This window comes from Oncorhynchus mykiss, chromosome 10 (assembly GCF_013265735.2).
Source record: "Oncorhynchus mykiss isolate Arlee chromosome 10, USDA_OmykA_1.1, whole genome shotgun sequence".
NCBI classification, from domain to species: Eukaryota; Metazoa; Chordata; class Actinopteri; order Salmoniformes; family Salmonidae; genus Oncorhynchus; species Oncorhynchus mykiss.
In genome coordinates, this window is record NC_048574.1 from 20,481,673 (window position 1) to 20,507,795 (window position 26,123).

A 26,123-nucleotide genomic window follows, 5' to 3' on the forward strand; every position below is an offset into this window, starting at 1 on the left:
CACTATTGCACATCATATCAGAATCATATCAAGAGGTTTGAAATGGTCCCTTTACAGGTACTAATCAGTGACACCCACCATTCATGATGATATAAGCTTTTAGTATTAATGATCATTTGTAAGTTCAAATGATGAAAGCGCTATTTAAATGATGTGTGACATATGTCCTTCTATTGTGTTGAGTTGCAGACTAAGGCAGATAGACTAGTGGTTGTTAAAAACCATTGGGTAGTGTTATGATAGATGGTTTTCGCTAATGGTTTAACTCAATTTGACAGGTATAATACTTTATTTCTTGTTATAAGCGCTATGACTCTTTTAGTTTATAATTTCTTGTTATAAGGCTTAAAATAGATTATGTCTCTATGAAGGACATTTTCAATTTACTCATATTGACTGTAATTTATTCAGGATAATTTTGAGATGACAATAACAAGACATTATAGATGCTTATGACAAGTGTTACAATGCATTATAACCATGTCATAAAGCATGACGAGGCTGTATGGAAGTTGAATTTCTTATTGTTTCCCTCAAAGTTTGGCTTTATTGTTAGCAATCAATCCATAGATAATCAATTTTAACGATATCACAATCCATTTCTTAACTCATGAAACCACACACCCCTTTGTTTTAGGCTAAAAATATGCTTTCCCTCATGGGTGTGGGAGTGGTGTGCTCCTCTCTGTCTGATGAGGTCATTTCTGGGCAATATTTCTTCCATTTAGGGGATGCTTTTTGACTCAAGATCCCCCCTAGAGGTCAACGTTCTGTACAGCCTCTTTAAGTAATGTGTTACAGAGAGTCTAATGCTATGGACGGTATATCATGGTAGAGAGAGGTAGAGGTAACAGTGATAAGAGTGCCATAGAGCAGATGCAGGTGTGGCAAGGGTTAAAAAGACATTGTGCCAAGCCAAGCAGATTAGTCTTTCATGGTAGGGGAAGGAGAGGTCTTCGTGCCAAAAGGGGAATGGTTAGTTGGCTGTTGCCACGATGTGGCAACGTGTGCCCATTCAGCCAGACTGGCACTCGGTTCTACTTGAATCAGGGGCACCAGTGGTGGGCAAGTTGGCAGCAGCAGCCATTTTGGTTATTTATAAAACTCAGTTTCACAACATTGTTGTGCACCCCACATACAAACAATGTCTGAAGTTGGCTAATTAACCCAAGTCCCTATCATCAGCTAATGCTGTATTGCAAGTTCTGTTCTGACCATATCTGAACCATTATAGGCCCCAGGACCAAGGGGTTGTATCACATAGGGTAGACCATTGCTGGTCTTTTTAACTCATGTGAAGTATGTGCCACTTATGTGCCAAAATAGAACTGAGGAAAAAGACTGTTGTACTGTAGAGATGTGTTTTGTTGCTTAGAGTTCTACTGTAAATGAACTTTGTTTGCTACACTGGTGGACGTACATGTAGCTAGTTCAACTTTGTGAGAATTTTCAGACCTTTTACTTTCCAATATGCTTTATTTTGTCTCTTTGACAAAAATGTATGATGTTTGTGATCTCATTGCATTCTTATCATTTGCCAAAAGCAACAGTCACTCAAGGTACAATTGGTTTACCCTGGGTGGGCGGAGTGTCAATTCACTGATCTGGTTGCCTGGTTAGCATTGTTGAATGGGTTTTCTTGCACTGTATATATTTTCTGATGGCCCATGCCAAATGTTTTAAGTACAAAAACACATCAGAACATTCAGAACTTTGGCCAGTTTTATATCAAGCCAATAACACCGACGCATGTAGCAAACGACTTCAAATCAGCTCGCACAGTTTGATTTTCAAAGATAATATATTTTTTATTCAAAGTGTAGTAAACATTGTTACTACTTTGATGCAGCTTATGTTGCATAATTGCATGTATTTTACAGATTCTGAACATTTGAATTCAGCATTCTAAACAGTATGTACTGTATATGAAAGTGGCAGCAACCAAAGTGTTTGTCCACTACTGTGACAGATGTAGATATAATGTGACGAACACGAACACCCTATCACCGAACCCAATAACAATATCCCTATTGGAAGAGATTGTTAGGCACATGTTAAGGATAGGATCATTACACTACTCCTTCCATTTCAGAAAACATGTCCCCTTCTGCACTATCACAAGGTCTGCGTCTTAAGGACAACGTCTCGAAGGCCACGAGCACTATCCCAATTCTGACACCAGTTTGATAAACTTGGAAGTAGTGCTAAGTCCCTAGCAGGCTGTAAACTCTGTAAAACTCTGAGTTGAATGACAAGCACCCAATCCACCATCACAATAGGGACATCCCAGTTGGGAGGGATTGTACAATATATTCCAGACATTTATTTCAGAGGTAAGAGCATAATAGTTGAGAGACATTTAAGGCAATATTCCGTGACAATACTTGTAAGATGGATACTTATCTAGTTACGTTTTTAAACAAACAACATTTCATCATTGTAGGACATGGACAACCTGAAAAATGTGAGGAATACCGAAAACGTATGATTGCAGAGTCTTTGTGTGTTCACGATTTATTTTGATTTTGTGTTTTTATTAAAGCCTGTCTAATGGCAAACACATACGTCAACATGGTGCAATGATTTACATAGGTTAGCTCGTTTAGCTAACGTTGGAGCTGCCTTGAGCTCGTTTGCCTGCATACTGCTGCATGTTAAGGACATTGGTCATGAAACTTCATTAACGGTTGTGCCAGGTGTTACATCATCTTTACGATATCATAATGTATACTGTATGACATTGCTGACTCAAATTTGCCAAGACAAGTGACACCTGTGTTCTTATCATTGGCGGCCATGTTTTCCTATATGGAGTCTGATGCGTTTGACAAATGAGCTTGTGATTCTCTTGTACTTTTCTGCCAATGTTTATTTATTTGAGACTAGAATATACTGCATGGTGAAACTTATAGAAGATACTATGGTCTTTATAACAAGTGTCTTTTATTATCAATATTTTGTACTCTTGCTAATTTTATATATCCACTTAACCTTGTGTTCTCTAGGCTTATATGTTTACTAATAGCTAGACATCGAAAGGCTGTATCTTATGTACTGTATGCTTGTCTGTGTGTCTTTTTTTGTTACCGTGTATGCGTTTGTTCGATTTGATTCTCAGTTACACTGTGGTTATTTTATAGTTATTTTACAGTGATCTGGAAATTATTTATTTTCATTTTGTATTTTATGTCAACTTGTGGCATGACTTTCAAATAAAATATGAAACCTTATTGCTTTTCAATTTGATCTGTCAGAAATGTCTGCCAATGTGTGGTCCAGGTTTGGGATCAATTCCATTTTAATTCAGTCAATTCAGGAAGTAAAAGTAATTCAGTTTACTTCCTAAATGGAAATTGAATTGACCCCAACCCTGGTGTAGTTGTCTGTCTCGTTATACAGTTACACTCCCCTCCGTATTTATTTGAACAGTGACGCTATCACTCACTCATCATTATACATGATTAATTCATGATCATCCATAATCATGGTAGTATCCAAGTTCATTTAGAACTGTTCAGAAACACCTTGTATTCTAATTTACAATAAAAGTGACACAATACATTATTCACTATTCAGTTCCTATTGGGCAAAACATTAACCATAACACAATTGTGTGCTAGGAATATGGGACCAAATACTCAACTTTTGACTGCTTTAATACTATAAGTGAATTTGTCCAAATACATATGAAGAAAAAAACGTATTCAATTGGGAGGACTATAATATAATAATAATAATATTAGATACATAAAGTGCATTTATTTCTAAACAGTAAAATACCCTCAAATAAAAGGTGACATTCTGCCCTGTCGCCTCATTTGATGTCAAATCCAAAGTGCTGGAGTATAGAGCCAAATGTACAAATGTTAGCTTCACTGTCCTATATACAGTGTACTAGTTACATAAACATTTCGCTGCATCTGCTACACCATCTGCTACACCATCTGCTACACCGTCTGCTACACCGTCTGCTACACCATCTGCTACACCATCTGCTACACCGTCTGCTACACCATCTGCTACACCGTCTGCTACACCGTCTGCTACACCATCTGCTACACCATCTGCTACACCATGTGCTACACCATGTGCTACACACCTATTGCTCAACCATCTGCTACACCGTCTGCTACACCGTCTGCTACACCATCTGCTACACCATCTGCTACACCATGTGCTACACACCTATTGCTCAACCATCTGCTACACCATGTGCTACACCATCTGCTACACCATCTGCTACACCATCTGCTACACCATCTGCTACACCATCTGCTACACCATGTGCTAAACTGTGTGCGTGATCAATACATTTTGATTTGACTTTAGTTAAGCTGCTGTTTTAGAACAAGACCTTCAGTCTTCACATGGCATCATCACCTGCCACATACACATAGTCCCCAAATGTACCCTATTCATAGGCCTGGTGGAATTACACAACTGTGTTAACCCTCCTCCATCTCATGCATAAATATTACAGTACAATGTTTACATTTTTTGTGGGACAATAGGTGCAGGCCCTGACCAGTCCGGCACCACCTGCCACCCCATGACCTCTCAGTCCTCCTCCTCCTCCCCCTTCCTCCCTCCCCCTCCAAGTGGCTGGTCACTGTGGCTGTGTGGCGCACGTAACCTGCCTCCCTGCTAATAGGGATCAGCGGACTGACTGAATGATGAATGAGAGATCGAGAGAGAGAGGCTGTAGTCACTCCTCTACTGGACGCCAGGCAGCAACAGGTACCTTGGAGAGAAAGAAAGAAGAAGAGGAGGGGCAGAGCATGTGAGAGAGAGAGAGAGGACAAAAAGGGACAGACCGCAGCAAGTGGAAAGAGTGAGAGAGAGATTTTCTTTTGTTCCTCCTGCTTCTTTACACCTTCCCTTCAATTCACCTGCTACCTGGCTGTTACCAGTTACCTGGACTTACCAGAGTGGAAGAGCGAGGGACAAGGAAAGAGGGGAAAAGCGAGGAGACAGGAGAACCCGAGTGTCTTGAGTGGTAAGTAAGGAAGTAAATAAAGTAAAGAAAAGCAGTTGGTTGGTCAGGGCTGAGGGTTTAGCTGGCCCAGGGCTCAGTGTTGCTGCCTCTCCTCAGGCATTAGTTACCCAAAGCCTCTTACGGCTCACTCAGCGCTCACAGCCTGCACACCCCCACTGCATGCTCCCTTCGTGCCAGGCCTCAAAGGGGACCATTTATAATCTCACTTAAAGAAACAGAACGTGACTCTTTCTGTGCGTGTGTACCTTCAGGTTTGTGTGTGTGTATATTGCCAGAATGTGTATTTAAGTGGATCTGTACCTTTTTTTAATAAACCAAGTTGGTAAATATGATTATATTAACTTAGTAAAGTACAACCTGAAATGATCGTGAGTAAGAATGGAAAGTGAAAAGGTGCATGAAGTCGGCACTTAAAGTATCAAAGTTCTAGATTTCCACGTGCGCATCGTTTTTAAGGAGGACATCTGGCACTGATCAGAGAATATTGGTGTTCACAGGGTGCTTGGAAGTCTTTTATGACCTGGTCTTGATATTGTCATCAAAGAAGCTGTTTTTCTGGATTGGTTATTAGTCCACCTACATGACTCTTCAGCCTCCCAGGTCACCATCTGTGTGTTTTCTTCCTGGCCTGGGTCATAGTGAGTGTAGTTGGTGAGATGGAATAATAGCTCAGGCAATGAAGGCCATGCTCAGGCTATTCTCCCCTTCCTATCTGGGTCGTATTCACTAGGAACCAAACAGAAGCAAACGGGCCTAAATGATTGTTTTCTTTTTCTGTTGCAAACATTTTGATGTGGTGTGCACTAATGAATATGACCCTACACTGGCCACAACTGTTCCTGGGTCATAGTGACTCTACTTGGGTAGAATCTTCTTCCCAGATCAGAGAACTGGAAGACTACTAACCAAACTGAAGTGTAGTTCAGATTCAGCTGAAATGGCTGAATGATAATGATGATAATATTTGTATTTCAGTGGCTTCATTGAATAAGCCCACATTGTTCAGGGAAACTGCTGGACGTAATAACTAGCTAGCCATTTCAAGAGTTTCAAAGTCACAGTCACGTACCACCTTGGTCCTAAACCTGTTGAGAAAGGATCATGTTAACAATCATAAGAATTATGTTTTGAATCATTGTGAGCTTCTGAACATTTGACAAAACTACTAGGTTACAAACAGGCTCGGATGTCTTTCTCAGGACTGTTGATGTTGAACCAAATAATATGACCAATTTTGTACCTGCTGGGTAGGGAGTTGAGGATAACCTGAAACATCTGCTCCTCTACTTCATATAGCTCTACATATTGTACATAGATTTGACACACACACACACACACACACACACACACACACACACACACACACACACACACACACACACACACACACACACACACACACACACACACACACACACAGACAGATCCATACAGTACATACTGTAGGACTAAAGTGTGGACTCTCTAATGCCCAAAGGCTCAACAGCTAATCTGAGAGTACAGTATGTTGTGTTCATATCCTATAATGCTGCTCTCAGAGGCCACTCGGTATATACAGTATGTCAATAATGAGTCACAGCTATTATAAAACATCTATTTTGAAACAGGGTCTGCCGTAACTTTTTGAAACAGCTAGTTTGTTTTTAGGTCCATAAAGATTCAGCAGTTTCACTGAACAATGTAGGCTAAACCAAAAAAGCCACATTTGTTCCACTTAGTCATAATCATTCAGCTATTTCAACTGGATCCCAGTTTGGTTAGTTTTCCTGTCCTCTGATATGGGAAGGACTAGAGTCACTGGGTATGACCAAAATTAGTTTTAGAGCTAGGTTAGAACAAAAGTCTGAGTAACCATACACAAGACACCCATATAGTTCTCCAGAACCAGGGCTGGTGTCCATTGTGTTAACAAATATAGTCAGAAAGACTATCCAGCCTCCAAGAGAAATAGATTAAGCTCCTACCATATTGCTGATGGCTAATGAATACTTTCAGATCGGCAAAGGTAGAGGCCAGGCCAGTATCGGTGCATTGACTGAGATTTTATTTCATATAACTGGCACGACCAAAACAAATTGGGAATATTGTCGATTTGTACAAAAATACTCAAAATACTTATGGAGGGGAGTGTATCTAATCCTTTATTTGGATCTGATATTTTAAAATCCTCTCAAACAAATCAAACAAATCAACCCCCAGACTTCTTACCCCCTCCTCTCTTCTTCCCCTCCTCCCCTCTTTTCCTCCTTCCCTCATTTACCTGACAACATGACGCTGCACTTAACCCAGCTGTGACTAGTCTGGATACTAATATCAAGTGTAAAGATGTCCAATGAAATGGTGCCACATATGAGGATAAATATTTATTGATTTACTATTGGGCAAAACATAACCCAAAAGACTCATTTAAAATGTTAGCTTTACTGTCCAAATATATATAGATGGGAGTGTATGTAATCCTTTTTATGGAACTGCTACGTTTTGCATGTTGTTTTGCAATTGAATATTTGAGTTGCATTCAATGTAGCTGTATTCAAAGCACAGCAGATCCGTACAGTATATCATTAAGCCCAATGTTAATCTACTTATTGGGCAGCAAATGGGAGGAGTCCCTGGTAAACTGTACCATATGTTCCTTATGTGACAACACTCTCCTGTCACATGTAGGGAGGATGTTTCTGTTCACCCGGTTGGCCCCAAGATCTGAGGGAAGCAGATAGTTAGCAATATGTTGATGACCTAGCCTTCAGCATAGGCTACAGAGTTATGCCATATTGCTTTCCCCTATCTAGTCCTTCATGAGCAGTAGACATGAAAAAGGGTAGGACCTAGGGGAAGGAGGTACAGAAATGGATCCAGGCCATGCCCCCTGTGTCCTGCTGTATGTAGCCTATGGAGACAAAATGGCTACTGTTATTATGGATGTAAACAAAGTCTTTGATCCAAATGCAGCCCAATGAGATCTGCCGTCAGGGAGGATATGATTCAGCAGCCAATATTAAATTATGGTTTGTATAAACCCAGAGATTAGCCCCAGGAATCTAAATAAGCCCTTAAAGGGACATTTCACAATTTATCAACTTTGAATTTATCATCTCAAGCACCAGCCCAACATACCCTCACTCACCTGACTACATGACCAGCTGAGCCACATTGCTAAGGCATGACGCTAAAATTAACCCAGCTGTAAAGATGTCCAATGAAATGGTGTCCTGTATGAGGAGAAGTGTTTAGCCTACACACAGTGCTCTGTGTGAGGATCATTATTTGCACTGATATTACACAAAAGCAAGATGAGACATTCTTATATATACAGTGCATTCGGAAAAGTATTCAGACCTCTTGACTTTTTCCACATTTTGTTATGTTACAGCTTTATTCTAAAATTGATGAAAAACATTTTTTTCTCATTAATCTACACACATACCCCATAACGACAAAGCAAAAAAAGTTATTTTTGAAATGTTTTCAAAATTATAAAAAATAAAACACACAGAAATACAACATTTACATAAGTATTCAGACATTTTACTCAGTACTTTGTTGAAGCACCTTTGGCAGCAATTACAGCCTTGTCTTCTTGGGTATGACGCTACAAGCTTGGCACACCTGTATTTGGAGAGTTTCTCCCATTTCTCTCTGCAGATCCTCTCAAGCTCTGTCAGGTTGGATGGTGAGCTTTGCTTTACAGCTATTTTCAGGTCTCTCCAGAGATGTTCGATCGGGCTCTGGCTGGGCCATTCAAGGACATTCAGAAACTTGTCCCAAAGACACTCCTGCGTTGTCTGGGCTGTGTGCTTAGGGTCATTGTTCTGTTGGAAGGTGAACCTTCTCTATGTACTTTGCTCCGTTCATCTTTCCCTCGATCCTGACTTGTCTCCCAGTCCCTGCCGCTGAAAAACATCCCCACAGCATGATGCTGCCACCACCATGCTTCACCGTAAGGATGGTGCCAGGTTTCCTCCAGACATGACTCTTGGCATTCGGGCCAAATAGTTCAATCTTGGTTTCATCAGACCAGAGAATCGTGTTTCTCATAGTCTGAGAATCTTTATGTGCCTTTTGGCAAACTCCAAGCGGGTTGTCATGTGCCTTTTTACTGAGGAGTGGCTTCCGTCTGGCCACTCTACCATAAGGCCTGATTGGTGGAGTGCTGCAGAGATGGTTGTCCTTCTGGAAAGTTCTCACATCTCCACAGAGGAACTCTAGAGCTCTGTCAGTGTGACCATTGGGTTTGTGGTCACCTCCCTGACCAAGGCCCTTCTCCCCCGATTGCTCAGCTCTAGGAAGAGTCTTGGTGGTTCTAAACTTCTTCCATTTAAGAATGATGGAGGCCACTGTGTTCTTGGGGACCTTTAATGCTGCAAAAAAACATTGGTACACTTCCCCAGATCTGTGCCTCGACACAATCCTGTCTCGGAGCTCTACAGATAATTCCTTTGACCTCATGGCTTGGTTTTTGCTCTGACATGCACTGTCAACCTTATATAGACAGGCCTGTGCCTTTCCAAATCATGTCCAATCAATTGAATTTACCACAGGTGGACTCCAATCAATTGAATTTACCACAGGTGGACTCCAATCAATTGTATTTACCACAGGTGGACTCCAAGTTGTAGAAACATCTCAAGGATGATTAATTAATGGGAAAAAGGATGCCCCTGAGCTCCGTTTTTAGTCTCATAACAAAGGGTCTGAATACTTGTAAATAAAGTATTTCGGTTTTTTAATTTTTAATAATTTAGCAAAACCTTTAAAAGCCTGTTTTCACTTTGTCATTATAAGGTATTGTGTGTAGATTGCTGATGGGAAAAAAAGTTATCCATTTTAAAACAAGACTGTAACTTAACAAAATGTGGAAAAAGTCAAGGGGTCTGAATATTTTACGAAGGCACTGTAAGTACCTGTACAGGTCATTTTGGGTCGGCAGGTAGCCTAGTGGTTTGAGTGTTGGGCCAGTAACCGAAGGATGCTAGATCGAATCCCCGAGCTGACAAGGTAAAAATCTGTCGTTATGCCCCTGAACAAGGCAGTTAACCCACTGTTCCTGGGCCGTCATTGTAAACAAGAATCAAGAATTTGTTCTTAACTGACTTGCCTAGTTAAATAAAGTTTAAAAAATAAAATATAAATTGTAATTACAGTTAAATGAATGGTTCCTTATGGCACAGTTGCTCCAGTGCAATTTTAGAGACACATACAGTACTTGATGTTTAATGTATATGTTTTGTGTAACCTATACATTCTTAAGGAGTTTCATTATGCGTTGCATAGATAGACCCCCCCCCCCCCCCCCCCCCCCCCCCCCCCCCCCTCACTCTCTCTCTCCTCATTTTCTCTTGCGCAGCTGGCTATGATCACTGTGGGCAAGTTATTTTGTAGTGGTCTCCCTAGCAGCAGCTGACACTGGGAATGACATGCCCAGAATACCCATAGTCCAAAGTCAAAGCATCTTAGAGTATGAATGCTCATTTACGATCCCGGCCTGTAACCACAAAACGTCTCAGAGTAGGAGCGCTGATCTCAGATCAGTTTAGCCTTTTAGATAATAATGAAAAATATTATATGGACACATACTAGATCAGCACTCTGAGATGCTTTGTGGATAAGGCCACAGGTCCACATAAACATTTTGATTCTGATCTAAAAGGCTGATTCTTGATCCTAGATGAGAACTCCTACTCTGAGATGCTTTATGAATACTGGCCCACAGCTACTGTACTTTAATCATGTCAATGTGTCTCTAGCCTGGTTCCAGATCTGGTTGCAGATCAGTTTTACATGCCAATGCACATAGGAGTTGGCTATACAGCACAAACGGATCTTAGACCAGGCAAATGTGTCTCTACATTGAATATCAAAGTAAACACGTGCATTCTGCTGCCTCATATTTATTGTGATTGTTTGAAATGTATTTTTGGACAATCCACTGCAGATTGGTGTATTCGTTGATTATTTCTTAGTGGGTGTGTCATTCCTACTTTGTCAGAGCCATAGTAACTACAACTGGAGAAAGTTAATACTTCTACTAGGGTCTTGAAACGTTAGTAAGAGACTTTGTTGTGTGTGTGCGCATGTGTGATAGTCAGTAACGGGGGAGCTAACTGTAGTCATGGAGATTTGAAATAAGACAGCCTGATCAAACTCTCTCAGCCAGAGCTTAATTTCATTAGACAGTTTACTTGTGGATTACAATGGTGGTGTGTGTTTGTTGGTTTATTGTGTGTGACGTATGTATGTGTGAGATCAGGGAACTGTCTTCGTTCCAATTCTCTCCCCTTCTCCATGACGTGCACTTGGTCACTTATGGACTTAAAGTTCAAAGGTGGAAGATATATATCCCTCTAGCCCATGGAGGCAACAATACAATGCTTTTAAATCCATGATTAGGAGTGAACGAGTGCACATTTAAGAGAAGGGAAGTGAATCGGACAAGAGCACAGGTCTAAAAGCCCCTGTGCAAATCAGTCCAGAAACATCTGCAAAAGTCACAGTCTGAAATGGCACTATATTCTCTATGTAATGTACTACCTTATGGGCTCGGGCCAAAGGTAATGCACTATATGGGGAATAGGGTGCCATGCCATTTCGGATATACCCACACTACACATTAGATCCAATGACAACTGCTTTGGGGGACATTCTGATTTACAGTAATGCCTTTATCTCACAAAGTAATAGAGACTCTGACAACAAGCTTATGTGTCTATCCTCACTCTCCAGGGGTAGAAATGTTTATCATTTTATACACATTAATTCCACTTGATTAAAGTGGGATTCCTCTTGGCTCAGACAGTATGAGGTCTGGTCCACCAGTCACCAATGGACTCAGCTTTAAGCCATCTGTCCAGCGAGAACCCCTGTGGTGAATCTTTACCATTAGTAAGACTGTGCCGGATGTTGGTCTAGTGGTCAACACAGCCGCTGCATATGCCCCCCAACAGTGGTACTTTGAATCCCTGTTGGGCCAGTTTCTGAGTGTGCAAATATGTATGTTTGATATGTTCTGTATGTCTAATAGGACTTTTCTCTATTCCAGGAGCCTCACATGGTGACTTCTAATGTCCTGGAATAAACCGGAAGCTGAACCATGGTCATTCTGCAACAGGTAGAATACCTTATTTCTCACTTGTTCTCTCTCTCAAACATACACTCTCACACACACACATACACACACACACACACACACACACACACACACACACACACACACACACACACACACACACACACACACACACACACACACACACACACACACACACACACACACACACACACACACACACACACACACACACACACACACACACACACACACACACACACACACACAAACACACACCCACCCTGTGGATGACCTTTGCAAGTGAGACACAATTTAAATGCTAATAAGATAGGGGCTATGGTGTGTTATCAGCTGGACCACCAGAGGACACAGTGACACGTAGCATGAGATAACATGCACCCTCATTCTCCTATCATCACCCCCCGTCACACTATCAATATATTTTCATCTGGGCCCATGGTTCTGGAGAAGCTTTGTGGGGCTTTGAAGGTCACTTCATCTGGGTTTTTAAAGGGATAGTTCATCAATTACATTTTTGGGGTTAGGAGGGGGTAGTTTAACAAAAAATAAAGTGTGAATTGCAGTCACTTCTTGTCCATATAGACTGATTTCAAGGTAAGGAAACAAATATATAAATATGTAAAATCTCTAAACTATCCCTTTAAGGAGTACCTTAATGTCAAGAGACTAGTCATGAATCATGCATCTCATTCCATCAGCAAGGCATCTGTGTTGTCAGACTAGTAAAGCCTCTGTAATGCCTGAGTCTAGACAGGGAGGGATAGTGACATGGACGTTTCACCTCAACCTGAATTAGAAATGGATACTTTTTTCTTGCTGATGTTTTTGAGTGCTAACTGCATCCTTTTCTAACAAAGCTGGTACCTGGGTTTTGGGTTGTCAAAATCATTCTTATTGCACTTCAAAGCACATTTGATTTAATTTACTGAATGAAACAATGATTACAATTTTCGAAAAGAAAGTTGACTCCATATAAACATGTTTTTGTGTAGAGCAAAACCCATATTTTTGACTTTTTTTGATTGGTTCAGTCCTAAATATGTTGTTGTTGTCCGGTTTATTGCATATATATGTGGTTAGGTGGTTTGTGAGAGATTGAATAACAGCACGGTCAAAGTGTGTCCAGCGTGTTACAACAAAACAAAAACAACATGGCAGCTTAACACTGGGAAGTGACAAAGCCCATTCTCTGGCTGGGCTGACTTCCTGAATCTCACCTTGATTGACAGCAAGGATTTCCAATAGGCTCCTCCTCTTATAAGGATCTCTTTACTTTGACTCCCCAACATTGGAGTAATTACTGATTTTGGCAAGGCAGGTTTATAAAGTGGCGTAGGCCTTGCTTTCACCGGTCATCATTTAGAGTTGTGATAACAGGGACAGAAGAAGGGAATGATGCATTTTCTAAATATTCAAACATTCTTGAAACAGCACCACCTCCTCCTAGCAACAAGTGACAAGTTACATCACTTCCTATAAAGTCTGCAGTTGCACGAGGCTAAGCCTACATCAACCTAATTCCCCTTATTGGATGGACTGGCAGCCTTCAAAGTAGCCAACTTATTTCATGCATAACAATATGTGCCTTTTTTTATATCGATTGGACATCACATTTTTAATTGTTTTAGGAAGTGCACAGAAAATAGTTTTAATGTCATAAAAATACTGTTGTGTCAGGAGGAATTATGAAGTGTATTAATTGTGAATTTTGCTCCACTAGTAGAATTAACATGACCTTAGACCAGACTGTAGAGTCTTTAGGCAGAGTGAGATTTTATTGCATTACCATTGTGTTTGAGAAAGAAGACGAGTAGGCGGCCAGTACATTGCAATAAACTTTAGTGAACTATTAACATAATATATTTTCCAAAGAGTACATATAGGAGCAGTCAGGCTATTAGAGTTATCCTCAGGCAGCTGCAATTTAGGGGCCTACCTTCCTACTGCCCTCATTACTATTGTTGCAATGTAATTTAAACACATTCCTGCCAAGTTTGTACTTCAGCAAACACAAATAAAGCTGGTTTGAAATGCATTTTCAATTTGAAAGTATATTGATGGCAGGTCCAGGGTGTAACGTGAGTCTTAAAAAAAATAAGCACATCACATCCTGGACCTAATGGACAATATATTGAAATCATGTGCTTAACATATTGGAATGGCAAATGTAATGTATTCAACTAGTAAGAAAATGGTAACACTTCATTTTATGGGGTCCTTATTACAGGGTAATTACATGTGTAATTACACTAACAAGCATTGTCGTTAATTGTAATAACTCATAGTTAGACTGTAATAACATGTAACCGGTGGCAATTGCAGTCTGTAATTACAGAAGTGTAACAACAAATGTTTGTTACCATGCTTCTTACAAACGTGCAAGCTCCCACTAAATTCACAAATTTTGTGTTTTGGTTCTTCTCAGCACATCCAATTCAATTCAAACTATCACAAGGTAATAATCTCTTGTAGACAGATGCACTGGGTGTCTCGAGATTACATAGGCTCTAATGAGTAGGCAGTCATTTTAAATAAGAATTTGTTCTTAATTAACAACTTCTTTAGGGCTAGGCACCTTTTTTCTCAATTTCTGCCTGAATGACATGAGTGTTGCTCAAGCCCTGAAGCCAGGATATGCATATAATTGGTACAATATGAACGAAAACACTTTGACGTTTGTATAAATGTTTAATAGTGTAGGAGAATATAACACAGTAGATATTGTAAGAGAAAGTCCAAAGATTTTTTTTTTTGAGAGAGACCATCAACTTAGAAATGCCAGTATAAGGTCATAATGAAAATTAGCTTCCTGTGTGCAATTCCTTTGGCTTCCACAGGGTCTCAACAGTCTATGTTTCAGGTTTGTAACTTCAAAAACGAATAAGAAATATCAGCTTTAGTTCAGGGACACAGTCTTGGAAATTTGTGTTTGAGCGTGCCATGAAGACAGGATGCACCTGCTAAAATCAGTTTCCTACTTCCTTCTGTAAGAAATATTATAGTTTGATTACATTTTAGGGTATCTGAGGAGTAAATAGAAACATATTTTCACTTGTTGAAACAAAGTTTAGGGGTAGATTTTCGGATTCCTTTTTCTGCATGTTGTATGAGTGGATTACTCAAATCAATGGCGCCAACAGACTTTTTGGAATATAAAGAAGTATTTTATCTAACAAAACGACACTACGTGTTATAGCTGGGACCCTTTGGATGACAATTTAGAGGAAGTTTTTCCAAAAGTAAGTGAATATTTAATCGTTATTTGTGAATGTATGAAACCTGTGCTGGTGGAAAAATATTTTGTTGTCGGGCGCTGTCCTCAAACAATCGCATGGCATGTTTTCACTGTAATAGCTATTATAAATCAGACAGTGTAGTTGGATTAACAATAATGTAAGCTTTCAGAGGATTAAGACACTTATATCCTCTATAGGCTAGGGGGTGGTATTTTCACGTCCGGATGAAAAGCATGCCCAAAGTAAACTGCCTGCTACTCAGGCCCAGAAGCTAGGATATGCTTATTATTAGTAGATTTGGATAGAAAATACTCTGGTTTGAAATAAAAAAGCTGGTAGTGTCCAGATGCATCATTCAAACAAAAACAAATTAGCCAGCTAGCTTGTTCATCTTGTTTGTCAAGTCAACCAGAGTTTTTGTTCTCAGCTCCTGCTTTTACCAGTCTCTCTTTTTTTTCCCTCCTGGTTTTGACCCCTGCCTGTCCTGACTGTGCCCGCCTACCTGACCACTCTTCCTGATCCTGAGCCTGCCTGCTGTCCGGTACCATTGCCCCACCTCTGGTTTACTGACCGCTGCCTGCCTTGTACTGTCTATTGCCTGCCCCTGTTGGAATATTAAACCATTGTCAATTTGATGTGTCTGCATCTGGGTCTTACCTTGATTCCTGATTCCGTGTAGATGCTAGAATGAATTATACAACAAGTAAAGTGATCATGCTGTTTGTATGTGGCTGCTATGAAAGTGAACTATGTGTGGGTGATCAGGGGTGTATTCAGTCTGCCGATTATGTTGAAAAATGTTTCTTAAGCAGTAGCAAATGAAACAGGGATAAACATACCTGAATTTCTCCAATAGAAACTCTTGTTTACAACGGTTTGGACTAATGATTACATCCTAGGTCAGCTAGATGCAGGCAAGAGTGTGCAAGGTGGTGTTGAATGTATCACTCTCTGTCACCTTGATTACTAAAACATTCCTCTCAACTTGTGCACCTACGTTGTAAACTTTAATTTGTAGGTTGTAGCAACCTCATGATAGGTATAGGGAAAATTTGAGTGTCATGTAGTAGCCTAAACCTATTGAGCTGGGTGAATGAAATATGAATGACAGTCATCCAATATGCTGTAATAGAAATAAGGCCATGCTCATAAAATGGGCCTTTGTTGAAGCAGGTAAGGGAGCATTCTCTCCCGGACAATGCACAGTGGACACCAGGGTGGTTTCCAGACCCTCCAGCAGTGACACAACTTCCGTGCTACACCCAGGAACATTTTGCGGTGCAGTCATTTTCTCTCCAAGCCTACGGAAAGGGTCAGAGCACATGTTCTCCTCTCCAGGCTCCGGAGAGAGCTCTGTCATAGTCAATTTAGTGCCAGTCAATGTCAGGATGAAAACCTCTCACACCCCATCATAGGGAAGACACTCCTGCAGAGTGCGCCCATAGGAACAGCAGAGGAGCAAGAAGGAGACAGTTCGGCCTCCAACACGGTGTCCTCACCAGGGCCCGACTGGTAAACTGGACCCCACACTTATAAATTAAAATCAAACATTACAAGCGGAGGTTTATCATGTTATTCACTTAGCCTTCCACAAAGATGAGAAATGTTTTTCCCTGATTTTTATGGAAACCCAAAGGAGTCATACCTAACCGTCCCAGTGGCTTTCCATAGCTTCCTTAAACACACCGCGGCGCACTCTGTCCATTGTGCTGACACAGCGCAGTGGAGACACAGATTTATTTTTGTACCAACCTGTCACTCTGTCGTTTGAACTTTTTTGCTATTTTTATATAGAGACCTAAAACTAAGGTGGCACAAGTTTCAACTGAGGGGTCTAAGACCCCTTTAGCCCCCGCGTGGAGCCGGGTACATCTTGAAGTCTGAGACCTTGTGGGAATCTGTGTTAGAGAAAAAGTATGTAGCTATAACAATTTACAATACCCTATACTAGTTATCATCATGATTTCTATAGTTTAGGCCTGTTACCTAGCTAGTTGTTGTCTTGTCCAGCTAACAATAATAGTGCTTGCTAACACTAAGTTAGCTAGTGTTTAGCTACATTGAAAAAGGAACTAATAATCTTCATAGTCTGTTGACACAAGTGGCTAGCTAGCTAGATAACGCTAACATGGATGGATATCTTGAGAACAAGGTTCAGGGAAGATAAGACCATCGAGCCCAGCTAACATTAGCTAGCATGGAAAACTTACTTTCGATCTCCTGTGTTGATGTTTTTGTCTTGTTCACAACACTCTTTCATGGCAGTCTCTCATGTCTGCACACTGACCTTCTCGACACGTTCTTTGCGCACTGTCACATGATGTTAGTCTCAACAAACCCCTCTGAGTGTATTGTGCAGACGGGTAGATGTTGACATGATGCCTTAATTTCTGTGATAAATAAATAATTTCACTGATCCAACAGTGAAACCCTTGCAAGGTTACATGATGGAATAAGAATTTGTCCTATGAACATTTTAAGTGCATTTCTAAACCATTATTTAACCAAGATTAATATGCTTACAATTTGTCAAGCATGAATGACTATCTCACAAATTTAACCATAACTGTTTATTAACGTGTCTAATAATGTTTAATTGATGGTTAAGTAAATGCATGGTTAATTTATTTAACAATTTAAAGTATTTTTTGGGATATGGTTGGGAAGCTATTGGAAACTTTCACATTTTTAACAAGCATGGTAACAAGCATTTGTTGTTACACCTCTAATTAGACTGTAGTTACCTCCAGTTATATGTTGTTATTACAGTGTAACTATGTATTATTACAATTAATTACAATACTTGATACAGGGTCATTCCATATGGAATTACAATGTAATAAGGCCCCTTAATATGAAACATTATCGAGAAAATCTTTGTATGGGACTGCAGCTCTTGAAAAAAAACTACCACATTAACTTGCTGAAGTAGTTTTCTGAGAATTCCTTCCTGATTGCTGATTGTGTTTGTGGTTGCTTTCTAGGGGGACTATGTCTGGTTGGACCTTAAGACGGGTCGGGAGTTCGATGTCCCAGTGGGAGCCGTGCTCAAGCTCTGTGACTCGGGACAGATCCAGGTGCTGGATGACGAGGGGAGGGTAAGTCCACTCGAGATGAGACGTTGACGGGACGTTGACACTACTTTGACAAGACGACGAGACATTAACAACATTTTGTTAAAAAGACTTTGGCCCTGTTCAAATGTATCCCTCCTTCCTCCCGTCCTTGAAGTAATCATGCCATGACATTATTAGTAAAAGCAATGCCATGGAAAGCTTGCCTACACCTATCCATTCATGTTTTATCAGTGATTACTTAATGGAAGGAAGAAAGCAAGAAAGGGGAAGGAAAGGAGGATGCATTCAAACAGGGCCCTCTTACTCTAACAAGCCCACATGGACGCACAGTAGCCTATGACACCATAGTTCCTCAATGGCTGTGACTGTACTGTAACTGTTCTCCCATCAGGAGCACTGGATCTCGCCCCAGAATGCCACCAACATTAAGCCCATGCACCCCACCTCCATCCACGGTGTGGAGGATATGATCCGCCTGGGAGACCTCAACGAGGCTGGCATCCTGCGGAACTTGCTCATCCGCTACAACGAGCGTGTCATCTATGTGAGTCCCCCCTGCAATACTGGCTGCTCGCTTTGGTACCACTACAAGACCATCATTTTCAGTGGTGTAAAGTACTTACAGTATGTAAAAATACTTTAAAGTGCTACTCAAGTCGTTTTGTTTGTATCTGTACTTTAGTTTACTATTGATATTTGAAAATGGTCCAATTCACAAATTTATCAAGAGAACATCCCTGGTCATCCGTATTGCCTCTGATCTGGTGGACTCACTAAACACAAATGCTTCATTTGTAAATTGAGTATGCCTCTGACTGTCCGCAAAAAAATATATATATAAAGTTATGACATCTGGTTTGCCTAATATAAGAAATATGAAATGATTTATGCTTTTACTTTTGATATTTAAGTATATTTTTGCAATTACTATACACTTACTTTTGATACTTAAGTATACTTAGTACCAAATACTTTTAGACTTTTACTCAAGTAATATTTTACTGGGGGACTTCTAATTTTACTTGAGTAATTTTCTATCTTTACAATTGTATGACAAATGGATACTTTTTCTACCATTGATAATTTTACAGCATATGAGTCCTTCAAATAACAAGGAAGTATGGTTTAGAACATATTCTATGAAACATAGTGACCTTGTTTAGTGACATGTAGCTCATGTTGTTGATGGACTGTTGTAGGGTTTTCCTTGTCTGTGTGGTTATTTTACTTACTTTCTTGGTTATACTGGCATGTTAGTTCCCCTGGCCTCCACAACCCCCCAACACCACTGGTTCCTTATCTTCCCTGCCTGGCTGTGGCTCAATAGTTTGAACCAGCTTCTTCTCCTCATATCCTTTCCTCAGTATCACTGCTCTGGCAGGACACATGATGGAAATGTGTTCAGTCTGTTGTGATATATGTGGTATGGGTGGTTAAATGAAGCTGTTATAGAGTATTGAGACCTAGCCCCTGTATGTCCTCCCCAGTCTGTCCCTCATCAACTTGTGCCTGTTTTGTGCTTTTTCCTTATACCTCTTTCCTCTCCCTCTTCATCCCCCTCCCTATCTCTCTGTATAGACAAATTGTGGGGGAAGGGTGAGTACAAACTACAGAGACAAGCATGCTCTTTCCTATTTCTTTTTTTTAAAGCTAAAAAGGAACACGCTAACAAGCTAGCCCATGACATTAATGCTAGCACTTCTACTACTTCCCTTTTCTTTGCTGTCACTGAATGAATGGCTATATATAATCTCTGCTAGGCTGAAGGCCGAGCTCTGCTTCATGCCCAACCTTTGATCCAGCTTGTTACATGTGCTGTGACCATCAAAGCAGAAATGTTCAACACAAGTGAACTTTTAGAACACACCACAGCTTTGGTCTGCAGGCAAGGGAAGTACAACAAATCATGGGTTATTATGACTGATTATTATGTTTAGATTATGCACATTAAGGGGATTTTCAATCTCAACTTCCAATGATTTTGTAGTTCTGAATTTAAATTATCAATCTTCATCAGGCTCACAATACATTATCTCAGTGATCACGAGCCTAGTGACTAGCCTAATCACAATCCCAGTGAAAGAAAGTGACAAATTGTGCTATCGCTAGCAACAAATCATGCTATCACTAGCGACAAATCAAGTTATCGCCAAATCCTCAGGGAGAACATGGTTGCCCTCATCTTGGCATGAACCTTGACCATTTCACCTTTTGACTTTGACCTCTCCCTGCAGACTTACACAGGGTCGATTCTGGTGGCGGTAAACCCTTACCAGCTGCTGCCCATCTACACTCCAGACCAGATCCGCCTGTACACCAATAAGAAGATTGGGGAGATGCCACCTCACATCTTTGCCATAGCAGACAACTGCTACTTCAACATGCAGAGGAACAACAAGGACCAGTGCTGCATCATCAGGTTAGTGTATTTGTGTGTGCGTGCGTGCGTGTGTGCGTACGTGCGTGTGTGCGTGAGTGTGTGTGTGTGTGTGTGTGTGAGTGTGTGCGCATTTGGGTTTCACTATTTAAGTGAGCATGTGTTTGAGTTTCTGTATTTACATGTGTGTGTGCGTGCATGTCTGTCTGTCTGTCTGTCTGTCTGTCTGTCTGTCTGTGTCTGCCTGCCTGCTTCTATACATAAAATATTGCATCTCGTCCTGTGTTCCTCAGTGGTGAGTCTGGGGCAGGTAAGACAGAGAGCACCAAGTTGATCCTGCAGTTCCTGGCAGCCATCAGTGGACAACACTCCTGGATTGAGCAACAGGTCCTGGAGGCCAACCCCATACTGGAAGGTCAGACTCAACATTGAGATGAGACACTAGAATGGGCTATTAATGGCAGCCATCTTGGTCCAATTCCAAAGCAGTTTAATTGAAAACATTTCCTGACCAAGATAGCACTCTTGTAGTTATGTTTCCATGGATGCCAATGTCTATACCAGTATTCTATTGAATTTTGTGAGACTAACCACAGTATATCCACTCAGCAGCACTGATGAAATGTAATAGCTAGGGTGCTTGCTGTCTGCCGCTGCCTTAGCCAACTTGCCCTCATGTTACTTGGCAAGGCAAATGTGGTGTTGTGTAGAATACAGAGATACTGTACACTTGCTCCAAGCTACCTCAGGGGCAGGTTTGTTTAAAAAAAAAAGATTTGTAGGCTAGAATCACAGAAGCTGTGTAGGAAAAGCTGAACTTGGGATGCATTCTTCAAAGTCCTTAAAAGACAGATTCATGACTTGCGTTCTTTCCCTGGAACAAGTACAGGGGTGAAGGAAACACCCTCCAGGCCAAGAGTAGTGATCTGACAATTTGGTGTACAGCTTAAGTCAGGCAGGGCATTCATTCACCGCTCTATGCCAAGTTGGCATTAACACTCTGTGTGACCCGGAAATAACACAACAATTGGGCCTCCTATCCATGTCTAAAGCCTAATTTGCACGTTCTGAAGTTTCCGTCTGTGTATTCTACATGTGGACTGTATTAGCTATGTCTCTCTAAGCTAATGTGACTATCTGACCAGGGTTGGAAACCCTGGTGTACTGCATGCCACAATACTCTTCAGGTCTCAGGCAAGGTGATTCATCATGTGAGCATTGTTCACTGAACTGCATCTGTTACACTAAGTCTGGACTTTAATCTTTCATCCCTGCAGCGTTCGGGAATGCTAAGACCATCCGGAATGACAACTCCAGTCGCTTTGGGAAATACATCGACATCCACTTTAACAAGAGAGGTGCAATCGAGGGGGCAAAGATAGAACAGTATCTTCTGGAGAAGTCCCGAGTCTGCAGACAGGTAGGGGTCCAGGGGGGAGGGGCTATAGGGTTTGCAGACAGGTAAGGGTCCAGGGGGGAGGGGCTATAGGGTTTGCAGACAGGTACGGGTCCAGGGAGAGGAGCTATAGCGTCTGCAGACAGGTAGGGGTCCAGGGGGAGGGGCTATAGGGTCCAGGGGGAGGGGCTATAGGGTTTGCAGACAGGTAAGGGTCCAGGGGGGAGGGGCTATAGGGTCTGCAGACAGGTACGGGTCCAGGGAGAGGGGCTATAGGGTCTGCAGACAGGTAAGGGTCCAGGGGGAGGGGCTATAGGGTTTGCAGACAGGTAAGGGTCCAGGGGGAGGGGCTATAGGGATTGCAGACAGGTAAGGGTCCAGGGGGAGGGGCTATATTGTCCAGGGGGAGGGGCTATAGAGTGGAATAGAACAGTACATACTGGAGAAATCTTGAGTTTGCAGACAGTTTCCCGTTTTGACAGTTTTCTTTTGTTTTGTACCCTTTGAACTCGACCCTGCTGTGTTATTCTCGCCTCCAGGCTGCGGATGAGAGGAACTATCACATCTTCTACTGTATGTTGCGGGGCATGGCCCCAGAGCTGAAGACCAAGCTGGGCCTGGGCCTAGCCACTGACTACTCCTACCTCACCATGGTGAGTAGTGGGTGTGAGCGGGGGGGGGGGTGTGCATGCGTCTAGCTCCTATTGTATATGTGTATACCGGTGTGTGTGTGTGTGTGCGCGTGCATGTGTATATTTATATAACTCACAGTATATATCAAATCCAATGTTATTTGTCACGTACACAGTTTACAGCAGGTATAAAAGATGCAGCAAAATGCTCATGTACTAACTCCCTCAATATTTCAGTACAATAACCAATATCAATAATAAAGAGTTGAATAAAAAATAATGGCCATGATGACCTAAAGGATTACTCCAGCATCCTGTTGGCCATAAAGGTGCTGATGTTCACAGAGACAGAGAACTGGGAGATCTCCAAACTACTGGCGTCCATCCTGCGCATGGGCAATAATGAATGTACTATACAGTATAGATAATTATGTGTATGTCCCTCTCCAGGGGAACTGTACAAAATGTGATGGCCGTGATGACCTTAAGGATTACTCCAGCATCCTGTCGGCCATGAAGGTGCTGATGTTCACAGAGACAGAGAACTGGGAGATCTCCAAACTACTGGCGGCCATCCTGCACATGGGCAACCTGCGCTACGAGGGTGGGCAGAGGTGGCCATTTTGGAAAGAGAGTGTTGAAGCACAATACAATGCCTTCAAACTCGACACAGGAGCTGGGCAACTATATATAAAAAAGGCTTGTCTTCATGCACTGTTTGCTGCTCCCACAAGAGATCTTTTAAATATTGAAAGTGTTATAAAAGATCACTTGTGGGAGCAGCAAAAGTGAGGGGATTTTACCCTTGAGGAAGTTGTTAATCCCCGTCTTGTTCTCACTTGAATTTGGTTCCAGGTTTACAGAGGGGTAGTCTTCCAAAACTGACACATGACTAGTTAGCTATTGAGTTAGAAGTTATAAATGCACTTGGATGTGCCTTGCTAAAGTATTCGGCCCCCTTGAACTTTGCGACCTTTTGCCACATTTCAGGCTTCAAACATAAAGATATAAAACTGTATTTTTTTGTGAAGAATCAACAACAAGTGGGACACAATCATGAAGTGGAACGACATTTATTGGATATTTCAAACTTTTTTAACAAATCAAAAACTGAAAAATTGGGCGTGCAAAATTATTCAGCCCCCTTAAGTTAATACTTTGTAGCGCCACCTTTTGCTGCGATTACAGCTGTAAGTCGCTTGGGGTATGTCTCTATCAGTTTTGCACATCGAGAGACTGACATTTTTTCCCATTCCTCCTTGCAAAACAGCTCGAGCTCAGTGAGGTTGGATGGAGAGCATTTGTGAACAGCAGTTTTCAGTTCTTTCCACAGATTCTCGATTGGATTCAGGTCTGGACTTTGACTTGGCCATTCTAACACCTGGATATGTTTATTTTTGAACCATTCCATTGTAGATTTTGCTTTATGTTTTGGATCATTGTCTTGTTGGAAGACAAATCTCCGTCCCAGTCTCAGGTCTTTTGCAGACTCCATCAGGTTTTCTTCCAGAATGGTCCTGTGTTTGGCTCCATCCATCTTCCCATCAATTTTAACCATCTTCCCTGTCCCTGCTGAAGAAAAGCAGGCCCAAACCATGATGCTGCCACCACCATGTTTGACAGTGGGGATGGTGTGTTCAGGGTGATGAGCTGTGTTGCTTTTACGCCAAACATAACGTTTTGCATTGTTGCCAAAAAGTTCAATTTTGGTTTCATCTGACCAGAGCACCTTCATCCACATGTTTGTTGTGTCTCCCAGGTGGCTTGTGGAAAACTTTAAACAACACTTTTTATGGATATCTTTTAAGAAATAGCTTTCTTCTTGCCACTCTTCCATAAAGGCCAGATTTGTGCAATATACGACTGATTGTTGTCCTATGGACAGAGTCTCCCACCTCAGCTGTAGATCTCTGCAGTTCATCCAGAGTGATCATGGGCCTCTTGGCTGCATCTCTGATCAGTCTTCTCCTTGTATGAGCTGAAAGTTTAGAGGGACGGCCAGGTCTTGGTAGATTTGCAGTGGTCTGATACTCCTTCCATTTCAATATTATCGCTTGCACAGTGCTCCTTGGGATGTTTAAAGCTTGGGAAATCTTTTTGTATCCAAATCCGGCTTTAAACTTCTTCACAACAGTATCTCGGACCTGCCTGGTGTGTTCCTTGTTCTTCATGATGCTCTCTGCGCTTTTGACGGACCTCTGAGACTATCACAGTGCAGGTGCATTTATACGGAGACTTGATTACACACAGGTGGATTGTATTTATCATCATTAGTCATTTAGGTCAACATTGGATCATTCAGAGATCCTCACTGAACTTCTGGAGAGAGTTTGCTGCACTGAAAGTAAAGGGGCTGAATAATTTTGCACGCCCAATTTTTCAGTTTTTGATTTGTTAAAAAAGTTTGAAATATCCAATAAATGTCGTTCCACTTCATGATTGTGCCCCACATGTTGTTGATTCTTCACAAAAAAATACAGTTTTATATCTTTATGTTTGAAGCCTGAAATGTGGCAAAAGGTTGCAAAGTTCAAGGGGGCCGAATACTTTCGCAAGGCACTGTACATAATTGACTTGAAGGGTTTAATTCCAAAACGCTATATATCAATTTTCAGAAATGTTGGTAAATGAGATTGCTTAAAGAAATTTTTAAAAGAGATGTTGAGATGTGTTTTTTCACTAACTAATCATGGCATAGGGATATTCAATGACAGACATGTATTTGTTAAAATCTATCACTTGATGGTTTCAATTCAGAGAGACACATTATCATGTTTTGTTGCAAAACACTATATATCCGCCTCACTCACAGATGAATAAGTAATACTGCTAGGTTTTACATAGCTAAATGTGATAAATAACTACATTTGTAATAAAGAACTGTACAAATTATACATTTGTGTAATCAATAAAATATGTTTATTTTTTTATGAATCAATACAATAACATAAGATCCTTATGTAAAATATTTACAATTTAGTCGTTTAGCGGATGCTCTTATTCAGAGCAACTTACAGTAAGTGCACTCATCTTAGGTGAGACAACCACAAATCACAGTGAAATGTACAAGATACAAACATTCCATTCCAGCTAAACAATTGATATATTGCGTTTTACAACAAAAACCCATTTTAATACACATCTGAAATGTAGAAATAAGAAATCTGAGAACAGTAATATTTTACACAAACATGAAGGTACCCATAAGAAATCATTTGAGATGAAAAAATACAGATGTGGTGGATATAGCGTTTTGGAACAAAACTCTTGACTTGCTTTCCCCCTTTTCTCCCCCTTGCAAACACATACACTCCAACAG

At 41.1% G+C, this 26,123-nt stretch overlaps 1 protein-coding gene across 1 annotated transcript in view; it reads left to right on the forward strand.

Annotated features, from left to right (window-relative positions):
- The first annotated feature begins 4,683 nt into the window (after positions 1–4,683).
- LOC110534865 (unconventional myosin-VIIa) overlaps positions 4,684–26,123 on the forward strand; it is a 70,301-nt gene continuing 48,861 nt past the window's right edge. Inside the window, exons 1-10 of the mRNA XM_036989866.1 lie at positions 4,684–4,996; positions 12,036–12,104; positions 18,307–18,420; positions 18,791–18,943; positions 19,978–19,995; positions 20,634–20,818; positions 21,070–21,191; positions 22,054–22,196; positions 22,712–22,825; positions 23,255–23,408. Coding sequence (XP_036845761.1) covers positions 12,087–12,104; positions 18,307–18,420; positions 18,791–18,943; positions 19,978–19,995; positions 20,634–20,818; positions 21,070–21,191; positions 22,054–22,196; positions 22,712–22,825; positions 23,255–23,408 — 1,021 coding nt within the window. The 5' untranslated portion in view covers positions 4,684–4,996; positions 12,036–12,086. The remainder of the gene's footprint in view (positions 4,997–12,035; positions 12,105–18,306; positions 18,421–18,790; positions 18,944–19,977; positions 19,996–20,633; positions 20,819–21,069; positions 21,192–22,053; positions 22,197–22,711; positions 22,826–23,254; positions 23,409–26,123) is intronic.